At 51.0% G+C, this 20,299-nt stretch overlaps 2 protein-coding genes across 3 annotated transcripts in view; both read left to right on the forward strand.

The window, feature by feature from the left end:
* The first annotated feature begins 6,205 nt into the window (after positions 1-6,205).
* Positions 6,206-15,160, forward strand: LOC119930868 (40S ribosomal protein S10). 2 transcript variants are annotated; one of them, XM_038749591.1, is made up of 6 exons: positions 6,206-6,289; positions 10,312-10,461; positions 11,066-11,237; positions 12,956-13,033; positions 14,691-14,746; positions 15,071-15,160. In XM_038749591.1, the coding sequence occupies exons 2-6, from the start codon at positions 10,312-10,314 to the stop codon at positions 15,110-15,112; spliced, it is 498 nt and encodes a 165-aa protein (XP_038605519.1). In that variant the 5' UTR covers positions 6,206-6,289; the 3' UTR covers positions 15,113-15,160. The 2 variants fall into 2 exon arrangements, with proteins under 2 accessions (XP_038605519.1, XP_038605520.1); XM_038749592.1 differs by lacking the exon at positions 6,206-6,289 and adding an exon at positions 9,878-9,955.
* A 2,348-nt stretch (positions 15,161-17,508) lies between these two features.
* The window catches only part of NUDT3 (nudix hydrolase 3), a 105,396-nt gene continuing 102,605 nt past the window's right edge, over positions 17,509-20,299 (forward strand). The window contains exon 1 of the mRNA XM_038749590.1: positions 17,509-17,641. Coding sequence (XP_038605518.1) covers positions 17,543-17,641 — 99 coding nt within the window. The 5' untranslated portion in view covers positions 17,509-17,542. The remainder of the gene's footprint in view (positions 17,642-20,299) is intronic.

The raw sequence follows: 20,299 nt of genomic DNA on the forward strand, positions 1-20,299 counted from the left end.
CCTCTTTGTTTCCCTCTCTGGCTGGGGGAATGTGTCACATTCAGTCAAGGGGACAAGGGACATATTGTATCCCTCCAAATCAATGAAAGGTATTTACTGAGTGCCTACTGTGTGCACAGCACTGTACTAAGCGCTTGAGGGAGTACATTGTTGATAGTAGACACACTCTCTGCCCTCAAAGATTCTATAACCTGGTGCAGAAGTTTACAATCCAGCTGGGGAAACAGACAGTAAAACACAATATAACTGAGAAAGATAATTATGTTCTACCTTCACATCACTAAAATCCACCCTTTGTTCTGCATCCGAGCACACTGAGGCTTTTATCCTGTCCTGCCTTAATTACTGCATCAGCTTCTCGCTAATTCCCTGCCTCATATCTCTCCCCACTCCAGACTATATTTCACTTTGCTGCCCAGATCACTTTTCTAAAAATATGTTTCGTTTCCCCATTTCTCAGGAACCTCCAGTGGCTGTCCATCCACCTCATCATCCTCATCCCCCTCTCCATCCCCACCATCTTACCTCCTTCCCTTCCCCACAGCACCTGTATATATGTATATATGTTTGTACATATATATTACTCTATTTATTACTCTATTTATTTTACTTGTACATATCTATTCTATTCATTTTATTTTGTTAGTATGTTTGGTTTTGTTCTCTGTCTCCCCCTTTTAGACTGTGAGCCCACTGTTGGGTAGGGACTGTCTCTATATGTTGCCAATTTGTACTTCCCAAGCGCTTAGTACAGTGCTCTGCACATAGTAAGCGCTCAATAAATACGATTGATGATGATGATGATGGAAGCTCCTGATCGTCAGCTTTAAAGCACTCAGTCACCTTGCCCCCTCCTACCTCACCTAGCTACTTTTCTACTCCGACCCAGTCTGCACACTTTTTTCTCCTCTCATGTCAACCTACTCATTGTACCTCCATCTTATCTATCTTGCTGTGGACCCCTTCCCCATGTCCTGTTTCTGGTCTGGAACTCCTGTCCCTTCATATGTGACAAACCATCACTCTATCCACCTTCGAGGCCTTATTAAATCTCATTTCCTGAGCCCTTCCCTGACTAAACTATCATTTCTTCTGCTCTCCCTCCCGTCTGCATCACCCTTACACTTGGATTTTTACCGTTTATTCAACCCATTCTCAGCCCTACAGCACTTAGTATTACATCCGTAACTCTGTCTGCCTCCCCCTCTAGACATAAGCTCCTTGTGGGCAGGGTACGTAATAATAATAATAATAATTGCGGTATTTGTTAAGTCCTTACTATGTGCCAGACACTGTACTAAGCGCTGGGGTGGATGATGATGATGATGATGGCATTTATTAAGCACTTATTATGTGCAAAGCACTGTTCTAAGCGCTGGGGGGATACAAAGGGATGAGGTTGTCCCACGTGGGGCTCACAGTCTTCATCCCCGTTTTACAGATGAGGGAACTGAGGCCCAGAGAAGTGAAGTGACTTGCCCAAAGTCACATAGCTGACAAGTGGTGGAGCTGGGATTTGAACCCATGACTTCTGACTCCAAAGCCCGTGCTCTTAAATCAGGTTGGTCAGAATCCCTGTCCCACGTGGAGCTCACAGTCTTAATCCCCATTTTACAGATGAGATAAAGGAGGCCCAGAGAAATGAAGTGACTTGCCCAAGGCCATACAGCAGACAAGTGGTTAGGCCGGGATTAAAATTATTATGTTACTTGTTAAGTGCTTACTATGTGCCAAGCACTGTTCTAAGTGCTGAGATAGATACAAGGTAATCAGGTTGTCCCACGTGGGACTCATAGTCTTAATCCCCCTTTTACAGATGAGGTAACTGAGGCCCAGAGAAGTGAAGAAGCTTGCCCAAGGTCACACAGCAGACAGGTGGCGGAGGCAGGATTAGAACCCACATCCTCTGACTCCCAAGCCCGGGCTCTTTCCACCAAGCCAAGCTTATGACATTTAACATGTCTACCAACTCTGTTACAGTGTAATAATAATAATAAAAATAATAATAATAATGTTGGTATTTGTTAAGCGCTTACTATGTGCCAAACATTGTTCTAAGCACGGGGGTAATAATAATAATAATAATGATGGCATTTATTAAGTGCTTACTATGTGCAAAGCACTGTTCTAAGCGCTGCAGGGGTTACAGGTGATCAGGTTGCCCCACGGGGGCTCACAGTCTTCATCCCCATTTTACAGATGAGGGAACTGAGGCCCGGAGAAGTGAAGTGACTGGCCCAAAGTCACACAGCTGACAACTGGCAGAGCTGGGATTTGAACCCATGACCTCTGACTCCAAAGCCCAGGCTCTTTCCACTGAGCCACGCTGATACAAGGTAATCAGGTTGTCCCACGTGGGGTTCACAGTTCTCACCCCCATTTTCCAGATGAGGTAACTGAGGCCCAGAGAAGTGAAGTGACTTGCCAAAGGCCACACAACAGACAAGTGGTGGACCCGGGATTAGAACATACATCCTCTGACTCCCAAGCCCGGGCTCCTTCCACAAATCCACACTGCTTTATTGTATCCCAGCGCTTAGAACAGTGCTTGGCACATAGTAAGCACTTAACAAATGCCATCATTATTATTATAATTATGGGCAGAAGACATGTCCACTAATTCTGTTGTATTATGTATTTAGTATTTTGTTCTGCATACAGTAAGCACTCAGATGTATTTATTGATTTACATTGTATTGATTTATTGTATTGATTTATTGCTGGATGTTTATAATAACCCTCCTCTGATCTGAATGTCGCACACTCCATACACTCAGCTCCTCTGTGGCTAACCTCCTCACTGGGCCTCATTCTCGCCTGTCCCGCCATTCATTCATTCATTCATTCATTCATTCATTCATTCATTCATTCATTCACAAATTCATTCAATTGTATTTATTGAGCGCTTACTGTGTGCAGAGCACTGTACTAAGCGCTTGGGAAGGACAAGTTCGCAACATATAGAGACGGTCCCTACCCAACAGCGGGCTCACAGTCTCGAATGAATGAATGAATGAATGAGTGAATGAATGGATGAATGAATGAACAAATTCATTCATTCATTCAATTGTATTTATTGAGCGCTTACTGTGTGCAGAGCACTGTACTAAGCACTTGGGAAGTACAAGTTGGCAACATGTAGAGACAGTCCCTACCCAACAGTGGGCTCACAGTCTTGAACGAACGAATGAATGAATGAATGAATGAACGAATGAATGAATGAATGAACAAATTCATTCATTCATTCAGTCGTATTTATTCATCATCAATTGTATTTATTGAGCGCTTACTGTGTGCAGAGCACTGTACTAAGCGCTTGGGAAGTCCAAGTTGGCAACATATAGAGATGGTCCCTACCCTACAGTGGGTTCACAGTCTCGAACGAATGAATGAATGAACGAATGAATGAAGAACGAATTCATTCTATCGTATTTATTGAGCGCTTACTGTGTGCAGAGCACTGTCCTGAGCGCTTGGGAAGTCCAAGTTGGCAACATATAGAGACGGTCCCTACCCAACAGTGGGCTCACAGTCTCGAACAAACGAATGAATGAGTGAATGAACAAATGAACGAACGAATTAATGAACGAATGAATGAATGAACGAATTCATTCATTCATTCAAAAGTATTTATTGAGCGTTACTGTGTGCAAAGCACTGTACTAAGCGTGTGGGAAGGACAAGTTGGCAACATATAGAGACAGCCCCTACCCAACACCAGGCTCACACTCTAGAACGAATGAATGAATGAACGAATGAATGAATGAGCGAATTCATTCATTCATTCATTCAATCGTATTTATTGAGCGCTTACTGTGTGCAGAGCACTGTACTAAGCGCTTGGGAAGTCCAAGTTGGCGACATATAGGGACGGTCCCTACCCAACAGCGGGCTCACAGGCTAGAACGAATGAATGAATGAATGAATGAATGAATGAACGAATGAATGAACGAATGAATGAACAAACGAACGAACGAACGAACTTAGCACAGTGCTCTGCACACAGTAAAGCTCAATAAATACGATTGAATGAAATACGATTGAATGAATGAACGAACGAACGAATGAATGAACGAACGAACGAATGAATGAATGAATGAGCGAACGAACGAACGAACTTAGCACAGTGCTCTGCACACAGTAAGGCTCAATAAATACGATTGAATGAAATACGATTGAATGAATGAATGAACGAATGAATGAATGAATGAACGAACGAATGAATGAATGAATGAACGAACGAACGGACGAACGAACGAACTTAATACAGTGCTCTGCACACAGTAAGGCTCAATAAATACGATTGAATGAAGTACGATTGAATGAACGAACAAACGAATGAATGAATGAATGAACGAACGAATGAATGAATGAATGAACGAACGAATGAATGAATGAATGAACCAACGAACGAACTTAATACAGTGCTCTGCACACAGCAAGGCTCAATAAATACGATTGAATGAAATACGATTGAATGAACGAACGAACGAATGAATGAATGAATGAACGAATGAACGAATGAATGAATGAACGAACGAACGAACGAACTTAATACAGTGCTCTGCACACAGTAAGGCTCAATAAATACGATTGAATGAACAAACGAACGAATGAATGAATGAGTGAACGAACGAATGAATGAATGAACGAACGAACGAACTTAGCACAGTGCTCTGCACACAGTAAGGCTCAATAAATACGATTGAATGAAATATGATTGAATGAATGAACGAACGAATGAATGAATGAACGAATGAACGAATGAATGAACGAACGAACGAATGAATGAATGAATGAACGAACGAACGAACTTAATACAGTGCTCTGCACACAGTAAGGCTCAATAAATACGATTGAATGAACGAACGAACGAATGAATGAATGAATGAATGAACGAACGAATGAATGAATGAACGAACGAATGAACTTAGCACAGTGCTCTGCACACAGTAAGGCTCAATAAATACGATTGAATGAAATTTGATTGAATGAATGAACGAACGAATGAATGAATGAACGAACGAACGAATGAATGAACGAACGAACGAATGAATGAATGAATGAATGAACGAACGAACGAACTTAATACAGTGCTCTGCACACAGTAAGGCTCAATAAATACGATTGAATGAACGAACGAACGAATGAATGAATGAATGAACGAACGAATGAATGAATGAATGAACGAACGAACGAACTTAGCACAGTGCTCTGCACACAGTAAGGCTCAATAAATACGATTGAATGAACGAACGAATGAATGAATGAATGAACGAATGAATGAATGAATGAACGAACGAACGAACGAACTTAATACAGTGCTCTGCACACAGTAAGGCTCAATAAATACGATTGAATGAACGAATGAACGAATGAATGAATGAATGAATGAACGAACGAATGAATGAATGAATGAATGAACGAACGAACGAACTTAATACAGTGCTCTGCACACAGTAAGGCTCAATAAATACGATTGAATGAACGAACGAACGAATGAATGAATGAATGAACGAACGAATGAATGAATGAATGAACGAACGAACGAACTTAGCACAGTGGTCTGCACACAGTAAGGCTCAATAAATACGATTGAATGAAATGCGATTGAATGAACGAACGAATGAATGAATGAACGAATGAATGAATGAATGAACGAACGAACGAACTTAATACAGTGCTCTGCACACAGTAAGGCTCAATAAATACGATTGAATGAAGTACAATTGAATGAACGAACGAATGAATGAATAATGAATGAATGAACGAATGAATGAATGAACGAATGAATGAATGAATGAACAAACGAACGAACGAACTTAATACAGTGCTCTGCACACAGTTAGGCTCAAGAAATACGATTGAATGAAGTACGATTGAATGAAGTACGATTGAATGAACGAGCGAACGAACGAATGAATGAATAATGAATGAATGAATGAATGAATGAACGAATGAATGAATAATGAATGAATGAATAAACGAACGAATGAATGAATGAATGCATGAATGAATGAATGAATGAATGAATGAATGAATGAATGAATGAATGAATGAATGAATGAATGACGTCCCCCAGAGCGGAGTCTCCGCGGGGGGCCTCGGCCGAAGCTGCTTTTCAGGCATTATGTGGGGCAGCCTCGCGTTTCCGCGCAGGCACCAGCGCGGCCACCTACAGGAGTTCGGCGGGGTCCTCGTCCGAGTGCGGAAGACGCCGGGCCGTGCGCATGCGCCTTCCTTTCCAGCCTCGGCTCCATCGGCAGCAGCAGCGGCGGGAGCGGGCGAGGTGAGGAAGGAGGAGCGGCGGGGGCCCCCCGCCATCGGTCTGGCATCGGAGCCATCCCGGCCCGCACCCCCCCGCCGACCCCCGGGCCGGGGGCAGGGGGCTCCCCCCGACCACACGGCGCCCATATTTCTGGGCGGCGGGCCGGGGGAGGGCGTCTACGGAGGGGCTACTGGAGAGACTCCTCGGGCAGGCCTGGGGGCTTCGTGTCAGCCCCTTTGGGGGACCCCCGAGCCTCCTCCTACACTGGGAGCCCACTGTTGGGTGGGGACCGTCTCTAGATGTTGCCAGTTGTACTTCCCAAGCGCTTAGTACAGTGCTCTGCACACAGTAATCAATCAATCATATTTATTGAGCGCTTACTATGTGCAGAGCACTGTACTAAGCGCTTGGGAAGTACAAGTTGGCAACATCTAGAGACGGTCCCTACCCAACAGTGGGCTCACAGTCTAAAAGGGGGAGACAGAGAACAAAACCAAACAGACTCACAAAATAAATACGATTTATTGGTTGGAGCCTCCCAGAAGCAGCGTGGCTCAGTGGAAAGAGCCCGGGCTTGGGAGTCTGAGGTCACGGGTTCAAATCCCGCCAACTGTCAGCTGTGTGACTCTGGGCCAGTCACTTCCCTTCACTGGGCCTCATCTAGACTGTGAGCCCGCTGTTGGGTAGGGACCGGCTCTATCTGTTGCCAACTTGGACTTCCCAAGCGCTTAGTACAGTGCTCTGCACACAGTAAGCGCTCAATAAATACGATTGAGTGAATGAATCCCCCCCGCCCTACCTCCTTCCCCTCCCCACAGCACCTGTATATATGTATTTATTACTCTACTTATTTTATTTGTACATATTCTATTTTAGTTTGCTAATATGTTTTGTTTTGTTCCTCTCCCCCTTCTAGACTGTGAGCCCGTTGTTGGGTAGGGACCGGCTCTATCTGTTGCCAACTTGGACTTCCCAAGCGCTTAGTACAGTGCTCTGCACACAGTAAGCGCTCAATAAATATGATTGAATGAATAAGGTGATCAAGTTGTCCCACGTGGGGCTCGCAGTCTTCATCCCCATTTTACAGATTCATTCAGTCAGTAGTATTTGGCTCAGTGGAAAAGAGCATGGGCTCTCCCCCTCTCCATCCCCCCCGTATTACCTCCTTCCCTTCCCCACAGCACCTGTATATATGTTTGTACATATTCATTACTTTATTTATTTACTCTACTTGTACTTATCTGCTGTACTTATTTTATTTTGTTAATATGTTTGGTTTTGTTCTCTGTCTCCCCCTTCTAGACTGTGAGCCCACTGTTGGGTAGGGACTGTCTCTGTATGTTGCCAACTTGTACTTCCCAAGCGCGTAGTACAGTGCTCTGCACACAGTAAGCGCTCAATAAATATGATTGATTGATTGGAGCCGGAGGTCATGGGTTCGAATCCCAGCTCCACCACATGTCTGCTGTGTGACCTTGGGCAAGTCACTTAACTTCTCGGAACCTCAGTTCCCTCATCTGTAAAATGGGGATGAAGACTGAGCCCCACATGGGACAACCTGATCACCTTGTATCCCCCCCCCCCAGCGCTTAGAACAGTGCTTTGCACATAGTAAGCACTTAATAAATGCCATTATTATTATTATTTATTGAGTGCTTACTGTGTACAGTGTGAATCTATAAAATGGGGATGAATACGATTGATGATGATGAAGACTGTGAGCCCCACGTGGGACAACTTGATCACCTTGTTTATTCATTCAGTCGTATTTAGTGAGCACTGTACTAACCGCTTGGGAAGCACAAGTTGGCAACATATAGAGATGGTCCCTACCCAACAGTGGGCTCACAGTCTAATAATACTAATGATGGCATTTATTAAGTGCTTACTATGTGCAAAGCACTGTTCAAAGCACTGGGGAGGTTACAGGGTGATCAGGTTGTCCCACGGGGGGCTCACAGTCTTAATCCCCACTTTACAGATGAGGTAACTGAGGCTCAGAGAGGTTAAGTTTTAAGCGCTGGGGAGGATACGAGGGTGGGGGGGAGGGGGCCAGTCTTCATCCCTATTGTACAGATGAGGTCACTGAGGCTCAGAGAAGTTAAGTGACTTGCCCAGAGTCACATAGCCTTCTAGACTGTGAGCCCGCTGTTGGGTAGGGACCGTCTTTATATGTTGCCAACTTGTACTTCCCAAGCGCTTAGTACAGTGCTCTGCACACAGTAAGCTCTCAATAAATACGATTGATTGATAGTGGCAGAGCGGGGTTTTGAATCCATGACCTCTGACTCCAAAGCCCATGCTCTTCCCACTGAGCCACGCTGCTTCTCTAAGAACCCGGAAGTCATGGGTTCTAATCCTGGCTCCCCCACTTGTCAGCTGGGTGACTTGGGGCAAGTCACTTCACTTCTCTAAACCTCTGTTACCTCAGCTGTAAAAATGGGGATGGAAAAATGTGAGCCCCGTGTGGGACAATCTGATTACCTTATATCTACCCCAGCGCTTAGAACAGCAGTGATGATGATGGTATTTGTTACTCAGTTACTATGTGCAAAGCACTGTTCTAAGCGCTGGGGGGGAATACAAGGTGATCAGGTGGTCCCACGGGGGGCTCATGGTCTTAATCCCTATTTTACAGATGAGGGAACTGAGGCACAGAGAAGTTGTGACTTGCCCAACCAAGGTCACAGCTGACATGCGGCGGAGCTGGGATTTGAACCCTTGACCTCTGACTCCAAAGCCTGTGCTCTTCCCACTGAGCAATGCTGCTTCTTGTACTTCCCAAGCGCTTAGTACAGTGCTCTGCACACAGTAAGCGCTCAATAAATGCGATTGATTGATTGATTGCTTCTCTAAAAACCCAGAAGTCATGGGTTCAAATCCCAGCTCTGCCAATTGTCAGCTGTGTGACTTGGGGCAAGTCACTCAAATTCTCTGTGCCTCAGTTAACTCATCTGTAAAATGGGGATTAAGACTGTGAGCCCCATGTGGGACAACCTGATTACCTTGTGTACCCCCGACCCCCCAGCGCTTAGAAATAGTGCTTAGTGCTTAACAAATGCTATCATTATTATTATTATTGTCCTGTATCTGCCCCAGCGCTTAGAACAGGGTTTGGCATATAGTAAGCACTTAACAAATACCATCGTTATTGTTGAGGCCACTCCCGTGCTCTGCTTGTTTTCCCTCCTGGGAGAAATGTGGCTTTCTCTGCGTGGCTTAGAGAAGCAGCGTGGCTCAGTGGCAAGAGCACGGGCTTTGGAGTTAGAGGTCATAAATCCTAATCCCAGCCCCCGCCACTTGTCAGCTGTGTGACTTTGGGCAGGGCACTTCACTTCTCTCGGCCTCAGTGACCTCATCTGTAAAATGGGGATGAAGACCGTGAGCCCCACGTGGGACAACCTGATAACCTTGTATCCCAGTGCTCAGAACAGGAAGCACTGAACAAATACCATCACTATTATTATTTGAAGCGCCGGGACAGATTCGAGGTTATCAGGTTGTCGCCCATGGGGCTCACAGTCTCAATCCCCATTTTACAGATGAGGTAACTGAGGCACAGAGGTCATGCAGCAGACAAGGAGCGGAGGCGGAATTAGAACCCACGTCCTCTGACTCCCAAACCGTGAGCTTGCCGCTAAGCCACGCTGCTTCTTTTTATTGAAGGTGCAACCCCCGAAAGGCAAGGTATTTCTACTCCCCATGTGCCCTTGACTTCCACCTGGATTCCCACCTTTGCAGAGGCCTCGTGCTACCAGTGGGATTTCTTTGACGGAATCTTTTGTGGGGGACAACGTGAACCCTAATTCCGTCGATTGTGGGGGCCCGACCTTCTCAGTCAACCCAGTTACCTGGTACGCCTAGGAACTGTAAAAATAAGGTCTCCTTCGTTGTTCGCTGGGAGGACTTGTCAGAAGGGATGTTTCTAGACCAAAGATCACCGTTTCACTATGCCCGTGCCAACGCCAGGAAGTATTGGGTTACTGAACCGTCTGCCGTATTGCGTGACCCGTGTCTGACTGCTTTAACATTAAATCTTCCAGATGTTGATGCCCAAGAAGAACCGCATTGCCATCTACGAACTCCTTTTTAAGGAGGGAGTGATGGTGGCCAAGAAGGATGTCCACATGCCGAAGCACCCGGAGTTGGCCGATAAGAACGTGCCGAACCTTCATGTCATGAAAGCCATGCAGGTACGGGGAAGGTAAACATTTGGCCTCAGTGGTAGCCTGCTAGCATTAGGGGGGATCGATCAATCAATCGTATTTATTGAGCGCTTACTGTGTGCAGAGCACTGGACTAAGTGCTTGGGAAGTACCAGCTGGCAACATATAGAGACAGTCCCTACCCAACAGTGGGCTCACAGTCTTGCTGCCATCTATTTCCCCTCCCAAATGCCTAATTTGAAGGGGGGGAAAATAGTAGCTTGATCTCCGTGTTATTAGGCATTGACTAGGGAGCTGTTGGGTGGAGGACACCCTAGAAAAATGTGGCTTTCCCTTAATAATCCTTACTGTGAAACTTCTTTTGGTACAACACACGTAAGTTATCGTTAATTGCCCCCAGAAACGTTGCTGTGGTATTTTTAACTCTTCAATCAATCGTATTTACTGAGCGCTTACTGTGTGCAGAGCACTGTACTAAGCGCTTGGGAAGTACAAGTTGGCAACATATAGAGACAGTCCCTACCCAACAGTGGGCTCACAGTCTAAAAGGGGGAAGTCTAAAAGTCAAGCCATCATTATTATTACTGATTCTCCTCCGTCTTCCCTCTGCAATGCACATTTCCCTCCTTAGTCTCTGAAGTCTCGGGGCTATGTGAAGGAGCAGTTTGCCTGGAGACACTTCTACTGGTACCTGACCAACGAGGGCATTCAGTACCTGCGAGACTACCTGCACCTGCCCCCCGAAATCGTGCCCGCCACGCTGCGTCGGAGCCGCCCGGAGACGGGCAGGCCACGACCCAAAGGTAAGGCGCTCGAAACCCTCGGGTCGCCTCATCTCCGAAATATCCAGGCAGGAAAATCTTTGCTGAGCAAGATCGTTTTCCTCCTCCGAATGTAGGGCGCCTGCAGCTTGGTCATGATGAGGAAGTGTTAGTGCAGTGGGAAGATTTTTTCCAAATAACATGCTGTGCTGCTCTATTTTTAAAAGAGTGACTTATGTTGTGGTTCAGGTGGAACTCTGACCTCTGGGTGCTGTGTTCACCATCTTTAATATAGCAGTTTGTGATTGGATCCTGCTCCTTAGTCTTGTAGTGATTAATGAACCTAAGCCTTGACCTCCTTCAATCAGTGGTATTTATTGAGCGCTTACTCTGTTCCTTGATTTAAAGGTGATTAAGATGCCTGGCTTTTACAGAGTTTTCACCCAAACCAGCAGCTGTGATGTGGAATAGTCAGTAATTACTTCCGGGTGTTAGGCTTAAGGTTAATGACCTTCGGTACGTCATTTATTTGTTTTCTTTCTGCCATAGGAAAGCTGTGTTAGGAAGTTCAGGGGCTACTTTTGAGGGGGTGGTATTTAAGCACTCTGCTAGGCGCTATTCCAAGTGCTGGGGTGGATACAAATTAGGTTGGACATAGTCCGTGTGTCACACGATGATAATGATGGTATATGTTATGCATGTACTAGGTGCCAGACACTGTGCTGAGTGCGGGGTTGGATACAACCAAATCAGGTTGGAAAGAGTTCCTGACCCACATGGGGCTCAGTCTTCGTCCCCATTTTACAGAGGTGGCAACTGAGGCACAGAGCAGTTAAGCGGCTTGCCCTGGTCACACAGCAGACAAGTGGCAGAGCTGGGGTTAGAACCAAGGGTTCTTATGGCTCCCAAGCCTGTGGTCTTAAACCAGCAGCTATAATGTGGAAGAGTCGCTAATTACCTCGAGAAGTTAAAGCTTAAGGTTAATGACCTTCAGTATGTCATTTAGGTCTTTGTTAGGAAAGCCGTGTTAGGAACTTGGGTTACTGCTGCTGTTCCATTCATTCAGTCATATTTATTGAGTGCTTACTGTGTGCAGAGCACTGTACTAAGCACTGCTACATGTGACTAGACCGTGGCTGAGGGCACGGGGTCAGACTGCTCTGGGCATCCCGAAGCAGGGCCTTTGAATCTCCACAGAGTTGGGAATCCATAATTGGACGGGGCCGGATTTACAGAACAGCCTCGGTGTTGGGTTTTAGTCGGAATAAGTTAAAAAGTGTGAACGCTTTCTATTCTTGACATTCAAGTATAGGCCCCGAGTACCACATGTCACCGAATATGTTTTGTGTCTATTTTTTTTTTTTTGGTCCTGAAATTGGAAGGGGAAAAAAGCTTGGTGTCTTCTGTTTGGAATTCAGGACTGCAGGAGCCACCTGATCTAGGGGAAGGCTCCAAGGAGATAGATACCTCTCTCCAGGCTTGGAAACCTTTATGGAGAAAGTGGGTGGGGAATCTGAATAAACATCATGTGTTTAGGTTTTGTTGCGGAGGGGAGTTGAACTCATGAGTGAGGCATTATCCCGAGCCCCATGTGGGGCAGGGACTGTGTCCAACCTAATTGTATCTACAGTGGTATTCAGCAAATACCATTAAAAAGTGGACATGGAAGACTGTGGCCTGGGACCTCACTTTCTGGGTTTTGGTGCGGGTTGGTGCGTTTCTGGAATTCCCATGTGTTTTGTTCCTCCGATTTTGTGTAGGTCTGGAGGGTGAGCGCCCCGCACGTCTTACCCGGGGCGAGGCCGACAGGGACACCTACAGACGCAATGCTGTTCCCCGTAAGTACCCAGCTGTCAGTGAACCACTGCTTACACATCACCTCTTGTTTTCTAAAAAGCTGTCTTCAAAGACCTTGGTTGCCCCTAGGATGGCAAAGAACATGTTTCCTCTTGTCTCACAAAATCACCCGTGCACGAACCACTGCTCACACATCACCCCTTGTTTTCTAAAAAGCCGTCTTCAAAGACCTTGGTTGCCCCTAGGATGGCAAAGAACATGTTTCCCCTTGTCTCACGAAATCACCGGTGCACGAATGCCGGCCGCTTCATCCACACACTGCTTCTCTTCCCGATTCTTGCTTCTGAAGAGCTCTTAGACGTCTAGTGCACAGCAGGGGAGGAATGAAAATAGAAAGCAAGAAGCAGGACTGCTGGACCCGAAGTCATGCCTCTGGGGACTTGAAAGTAAACGTGGGGCTTCCGCTGTGGGAAAATTACTCCACGTTTTAAATAGAGCACGTTAGGGAATGTCCGCCCATCTGCTTGTGCCTGGATAGAATTCAGTGTGGTGGAAGAAAACCATTTTGTGTGCAAGAGTCCTGCTTCGGTCACGGCACGCATTCTGGGGTTCGTGAAGAATTAAGTGTGTTTGGACTCAGCTGCCCTTTCTGTATTGTGTTGCTCCTGGACAGAGGCAGGTGCTTCTCATTTCCCTCTGCTAAGCCCTCCACAGCTCCAGGTTGGATTTAAACCCTCCGTGAGCTACCTTCCAACTTCAAGTCACTGTACTAATAATAAGAATGATAGCATTTGTTAGGTGCTACTTTGTGTCAGGCACTGTACTAAGCACTGAGGTGGATTCAAGCCAATCAGGATGGACACAGTCCTGGTCCCAGTCTCAATCCCCATTTTACGGATGAAGTACCTGAGGCAGAGAGAAGTTAAGTGACTTGCCCAAGGTCACACAGCTGCCACAAGTGGCGGAGCTGGGATTGGAGCCCACAGCCTTCTGACTCCCAGCCCATGCTCTATCCACTCCGCAATTCTGCTTCTCACATGCATCTAGAGAAGCAGTGTGGCTTAGTGGAAAAAGCCCGGGCTTGGGGCTGTATGACTCTGGGAAAAGGCACTTGACTTCTCTCTGCCTCAGTTACCTCATCTGTAAAATGGGGGATTAGACCGTGAGCCCCACGTGGGACAACCTGATGACCTTCTGTCTACCCCAGCGCTTAGAACAGTGCTCAGCACATAGCGCATAACAAATGCCATCATTATTACATATTCCCAGACTAAGCCCCCTTTTTCCTCTCCTCCTTATCCCCCCCACCCTACCCCTTTCCCCTCCCCACAGCACTTGTATATATATTTGCACAGGTTTATTACTCTATTGTACATATTTATTTTGTTAATGATGTGCATATAGCTGTAATTCTATTTATTCTGACAGTTTGACACCTGTCTACGTGTTTTGTTTTGTTGTCTGTCTCCCCATTCTAGACTGTGGTCCCGTTGTTGGGTAGGGACCATCTCTATATGTTGCCGACTAGTACTTCCCAAGCGCTTAGTACAGTGCTGGGCACACAGTAAGCGCTCAATAAATATGACTGCATGAATGAATATGCACCCCTGCAAACAGGACAGGAGCCGTATGCGGGGGCGGGTGGGGGCATTGTTTTTCTGGCCTGGTGGATCATTCTTACTCTTCCCACCTCTCCAGCTGGTGCTGACAAAAAGGCTGAGGCAGGCGCTGGAGCAGCGACCGAATTCCAGTTTGTAAGTATCTTTGGTTCGGGATATTTTCCTCTAAGAGACGGGGTGGGGGCCAGCTGGGTTTCTCCATGAACTCGCCTAGGTGGAGGGTAGACTTGGAAGTCCACCTACTCCTCGATGATGCATAGAAACAGACCTCCCTTATCTTAAATCGTCCGGGAAACCCTGTTGGAGACAGCAGGGCCCCGGGGGGACCTTGCTCTGAACCGGTCCTCAGTTAGCCGTTTGGGATTCCCTTTGTGACCAAAAGGCCACAGGATGGTAGAAGGAAAAGGATGCTCACGCGTGCCCTCGTTGTAACAATTTCCATTTCCTGTTTCTTTTCAGAGAGGTGGATTTGGCCGTGGCCGTGGTCAGCCTCCCCAATAAAACTGAGGAGTTCTATTTTCGTGTTTAATAAAAATTGACCAAAAAAAATGTCCTGGGCTCATTTCTGTGTGTGTGAAGTTGGGATCAATCAATCGTATTTATTGAGTGCTTAAGGATGCAGAGCAATGGGGATTAAGACTGTGAGCCCCCCCATGGGACAACCTGATCACCTTGTAACCTCCCCAGCACTTAGAACAGTGCTTTGCACATAGTGCTTAATAAATACCATCATCATCATAAATAATAATAATGATAATGATGGCATTTGTTAAGCGCTTACTATGTGCAAAGCACTGTTCTAAGTGCTGGGGGGGATGCAAGGTGACCAGGTTGTCTCACGTGGGGCTCACAGTCATCATCCCCATTTTACAGATGAGGTAACTGAGGCTCCGAGAAGTTAAGTGACTTGCCCAAGGTCACACAGCAGACATGTGGCAGAGCCGGGATTCGAACCCACCGACCTCTGACTCTGGAAAATGGGGATTAAGACTGTGAGCCCCATGCGCTGGGGAGGTTACAAGGTGATCAGGTTGTCCCACGGGGGGCTCACAGTCTTCATCCCTATTTTACAGATGAGGGAACTGAGGCCCAGAGAAGTGAAGTGACTTGCCCAAAGTCACACAGCTGACAAGTGGCGGAGCCAGGATTTGAACCCATGACCTCTGACTCCAAAGCCCGGGCTCTTTCCACTGAGCCATGCTGACTGGCCGTTTGCGTAGCGCCCCCTCCCGGCCCCCCTACGCCGTTTGCGTAACGCCCTTCCCCTCCGCTCCCCCACGCCGTTTGCCTAGCACCTCCTCCCGGCTCCCTTACGCCATTTGCGCAGCGCTTCAATCCGGCTGCCTCACGCCATTTGCGTGGCACCGCCCATCGAGCTCCCCCACGCTGTTTGCGTAGCGGCTCCCCTCCAGCTCCTTCACGCCGTTTGCGTAGCGGCCTCCCCCTCTGCTCCCCTACACCGTTTGCGTAGCGCCTCCTCCCGGCTCCCTCACGCCATTTGCGTATCGCCTCAATCCGGCTGTTTGCGTATCGCCTCCCCCGCAGCTTCCCTACCGTTTGTGGTTCCTCCCCAATGCCGCACGCTGTTTGCGTAGCGGCTCCCCTCCTCGGCTCCCTCACGCCGTTTGCGTCCACTGTTTGCGTAGCGTCCCCGCCAGACCGCCGTACGCCGTTTGCGTAGGGCCCTTCTCCCGACTCCCTCACGCCGTTTGCGTAGCGCCTCCGCCAGGCTTCCCCACGTTACTTCCCGGCCGCCCTACGCCCTTTGCGCAGCGGCTCCCGTCGCCCCCCCGGCTCCCCCACGCTGCTTGCGTGCGGGTTCCCTACGCCGCTTGCGGATCGGTTCCTCCCCGCTGTCCCACGCCGTTTGCGTGGAGCCCCCCCTCCCGCTCCTCCACGCCGTTTGCCTAGCGCCTCCTCCCGGCCGCCCTGCGCCATTTGCGCAGCGGCTCCCGTCCACCTTCCCTACACCGTTTGCGGAGCGGCTGCTGCACGCCGTCTGCGTAGCGCCTCCTCCCGGCCGCCCTACGCCGTTTGCGTAGCGGCGGCCGGGCAGGTTCCCTACGCCGTCTGCGGAGCGGTTCCTCCCCGCTGCCGCACGCCGTTTGCGTAGCGCCTCCTCCCGGCCGCCCTACACCGTTTGCGTAGCGCCTCCTCTTGGCCGCCCTAGGCCGTTGGCGCAGCGGCGGCCGTGCAGGTTCCCTACGCCGTCTGCGGAGCGGTTCCTCCCCGCTGCCGCACGCTGTTTGCGTAGCGCCTCCTCCCGGCCGCCCTACACCGTTTGCGTAGCGGCTCCTCCCGGCCGCCCTACGCCGTTGGCGCCGCGGCGGCCGTGCAGGTTCCCTACGCCGTCTGCGGAGCGGCTCCTCCCGGCCGCCCTACGCCGTTGGCGCAGCGGCCCCCGTGCAGGTTCCCCACGCTACTTCCCGGCCGCCCTACGCCGTTTGCGCAGCGGCTCCCGTCGCCCTCCCGGCGCCCCCACGCCGCCTCCCCGCCGTCCCACGCCGTCGGCGGAGCGCCTCCTCCCGGCCGCCCTACGCCGTTAGCGCAGGGGCTCCCGTGCGGCTCCCCTGCGCCGTTGGCGTAGCGGCTCCGCCCGGCCGTCCGGGCCCGCGGGGAGGGAGGGAGAGAAGGAGGGCGGATTCCCGGGGTCGGTTGTGTGGCGTCGGGTCGGGGCGGGTCGGGTGTGAAGATGGCGTCCGGGGCCCGGTGTCGGCGGCCGGGGGCCCCGGGCGGTCCGTCCCCGTCGTGGCTGTCGCCGCTGTCGGCGGTGCCCGGCCGGGGGGAATGAGGACGAGGAGGAGGAAGAGGAGAAGGAGGAGGCGGCGGCGGTGTAGCGGCCCCCCCCCTCCCTAAAAGGAGCGGCCTGACCCCCGACCCCCGACTGACCCCCGACCGACCCCCGACCCCCGACCCCGTCCCCGGCCGAGGATGATGAAGCTCAAGTCGAACCAGACCCGGACCTACGACGGCGACGGCTACAAGAAGCGGGCCGCCTGCCTCTGCTTCCGCACCGACAGCGAGGAGGAGGTGAGGGCGGCCACGACGGAGCCCCCGACCCCCGGGGGACACGGTGGGGGGCGGCCTGGAGGGCTGGGGAGGGGGACCCTTGGAAGGGAGGGCCCAACTGGGGGGCCCCGTCGGGGTGGGAGGGGCCCCGGGGTCGGGAATTGGGGGACCCCGGAGTGGGGGGGGCCTCGGGGCTGGGAAGAGGGAGTCAAGGTGGGGTTTCCCCGCTGGGGTGGGAGGGGCCCCAGGGGTCGGGAATTGGGGGGGCCTGGGGGGGAGGCTGGAGGGAGCCTCAAGGGTGGGGAGGGAGGGCCACACTGGGGGGCCCTGTCGGGGTGGGAGGGGCCCCGGGGTCGGGAATTGGGGTAGCCCCGAGTGGGGGGTCTCGGGGCTGGGAAGAGGGAGTCAAGGTGGGGTTTCCCTGCTGGGGTTCTGGGGTGGGAGGGGCCCAGGGGTCGGGCATTGGGGGGGGCCTGGGGGGGGAGGCTGGAGGGAGCCTCAGGGGTGGGGAGGGAGGGCCAAACTGGGGGTCCCTGTTGGGGTGGGAGGGGCCCCGGGGTCGGGAATTGGGGTAGCCCCGAGTGGGGGTCCTCGGGGGAGAGGCTGGAGGGACCCTCGGGGTTGGGAAGGTGGAGCCAAGGTGGGGGTCCCCGCTGGGGGTGGGAGGGGCCCTGGGGTCGGGAATTGGGGTATCCCGGATTGGGGGTCCTCGGGGGAGAGGCTGGAGGGACCCTCGAGGTTGGGAAGAGGGAGCCAAGGTTGGGGGTCCCCTCTGGGGGTGGGAGGGACCCATGGGTCGGGAATTGGGGTAGCCCGGATTGGGGGTCCTCGGGGGGGAGGCTGGAGGGACCCTCGAGGTTGGGAAGAGGGAGCCAAGGTTGGGGGTCCCCTCTGGGGGTGGGAGGGACCCATGGGTCGGGAATTGGGGTAGCCCGGATTGGGGGTCCTCGGGGGGGGAGGCTGGAGGGACCCTCGAGGTTGGGAAGGAGGCCACGCTGGGGGTCCCTGCTGGGGGTGGGAGGGGCCCAGGGGTCGGGAATTGGGGTACCGGGGCGGGGGGGAGACTGGAAGTATCCTCAGGGTTGGGAAGGGGGCCCAAACAGGGAGTCCCTGCTGGGGGTGGGAGGGGCCCAGGAGTCGGGAATTGGGGTACCTGGGGAGGGTTCTGTCGAGGGGAGGCTGGAGGGATCCTCAGGGCTGGGAAAGGGGCCAAGCTGGGGGTCCCCGCTGGGGGTGGGGGTAGTCTGGAGTGAGGGTCCTAGAGGTGGAGGGTGGCTGGAGGGACCCTCCGGGTTGGGAAAGGGGGCTATGCTGGGGATCCCTGCTGGGGTGGGAGGGGCTCAGGGATTGGGAATCGGGGTCCTCGGGGGGTCGGGGCCAGGAGCGGGGGAGGCTGGAGGGACCTTCAGGTTTGGGAAGGCGGGGGCAAACTGGGGGTCCTGCTGGGGGTGGGAGAGGCCCTGCGGCTGGGAAGTGGGGTACTCTGGGCTGTGGCAGGGGGGTGGTCCTTTAGGGGGTGGGGTCCCACCAAGGGTGGGAAGGAGGAGATGGAGGAGGTGGGAGAGACCCTCAGGGTCGGGAATGGGGGCTACTCTGGGGGTCTGGCCTATAGGGGTACCTCAGGAAGAGGACATGAAACCCCACCGAGGGATGGGAGGGCTCACAAGTAGGAGTACACGGGGGTCGGGGGGACTGGCTTTGGGAGTAGGGGTGCCCTGGGCGTTGGAGAGGGCATGGAGCCCTATTGGGGGTGGGTGGGTAGAGAGACCCCCAAATAGGGGTCCTCTGGTGGGGTGGAGGGGAGAGGGGCTGGGGCACTGCGCTTGGCACTGGGGACAAGGAGAGCTGGTGCGGTTGAGGACGGCCCAATGCCAGCCAAAGGGACATAAAACGAGCTGTGGCCCAGCCGGGCCAGGCCACTGCAGGGGAAGAATTGTGCCCGGAGAGATGGAAGGTGAGGAAGGAAATCCAAAATCCCTGAGGACAAGGGCTGGAAGGCCAAGGTGGCCGCGGCTCGCTTGGAAGGGCCGGAGAGGGCAGTGGCCGGGGTTCTCCCGTTTTTGATGTTATGGGTAGGGAAGTGGGGGGATTGGGTCGATGAAGGGAAGGGGTAGAAATTGGGAAAGGGCTTTGTAGGGGGAGATGTGTCAGAGGGAAAGGTCAGGGGACTCTGAGACAGCGGTCGAGCCGAGGCATGAGAAGTTTCGGAGCCTTTGGGAAGAATGACAGTGGGAAGATGGAATTTGCCAAGAGCTTACTACTTGGCAAGCAACAGATTCAGTGTTGGAGTCAGTACCGCACAGTGGAATCGGACACAGTCCCTGGCCCACAAGGGGCTTGTCGTCTAAATTGGCGAGAGAGACCAGGTACTGAATGCTCATTTTACAGATGAGGAAACTGAGGCACAGAGAAATGAAATGACTTGCCCAAATTCACACGGCAGGCAAGTGGCAGAACTGGGATCCTGGGACTCCTGATTCCCAGTCCTGTGCTAATTAAACTAGACTACAGTGCCTCTCCAAATGGATGGAACTGTAGGCTCTGGGATTTTATATACGTATTATATATTTAGATATATAAATGTGTGTGTATATATGTATTGTAAAACTCAGTATAAAATGGATATATTGAGTTACTAATTATACTAGCCAATCACTAGCCTTTATTGAGGATCTAATG

This window comes from Tachyglossus aculeatus, chromosome 7, assembly GCF_015852505.1.
Source record: "Tachyglossus aculeatus isolate mTacAcu1 chromosome 7, mTacAcu1.pri, whole genome shotgun sequence".
NCBI classification, from domain to species: domain Eukaryota; kingdom Metazoa; phylum Chordata; class Mammalia; order Monotremata; family Tachyglossidae; genus Tachyglossus; species Tachyglossus aculeatus.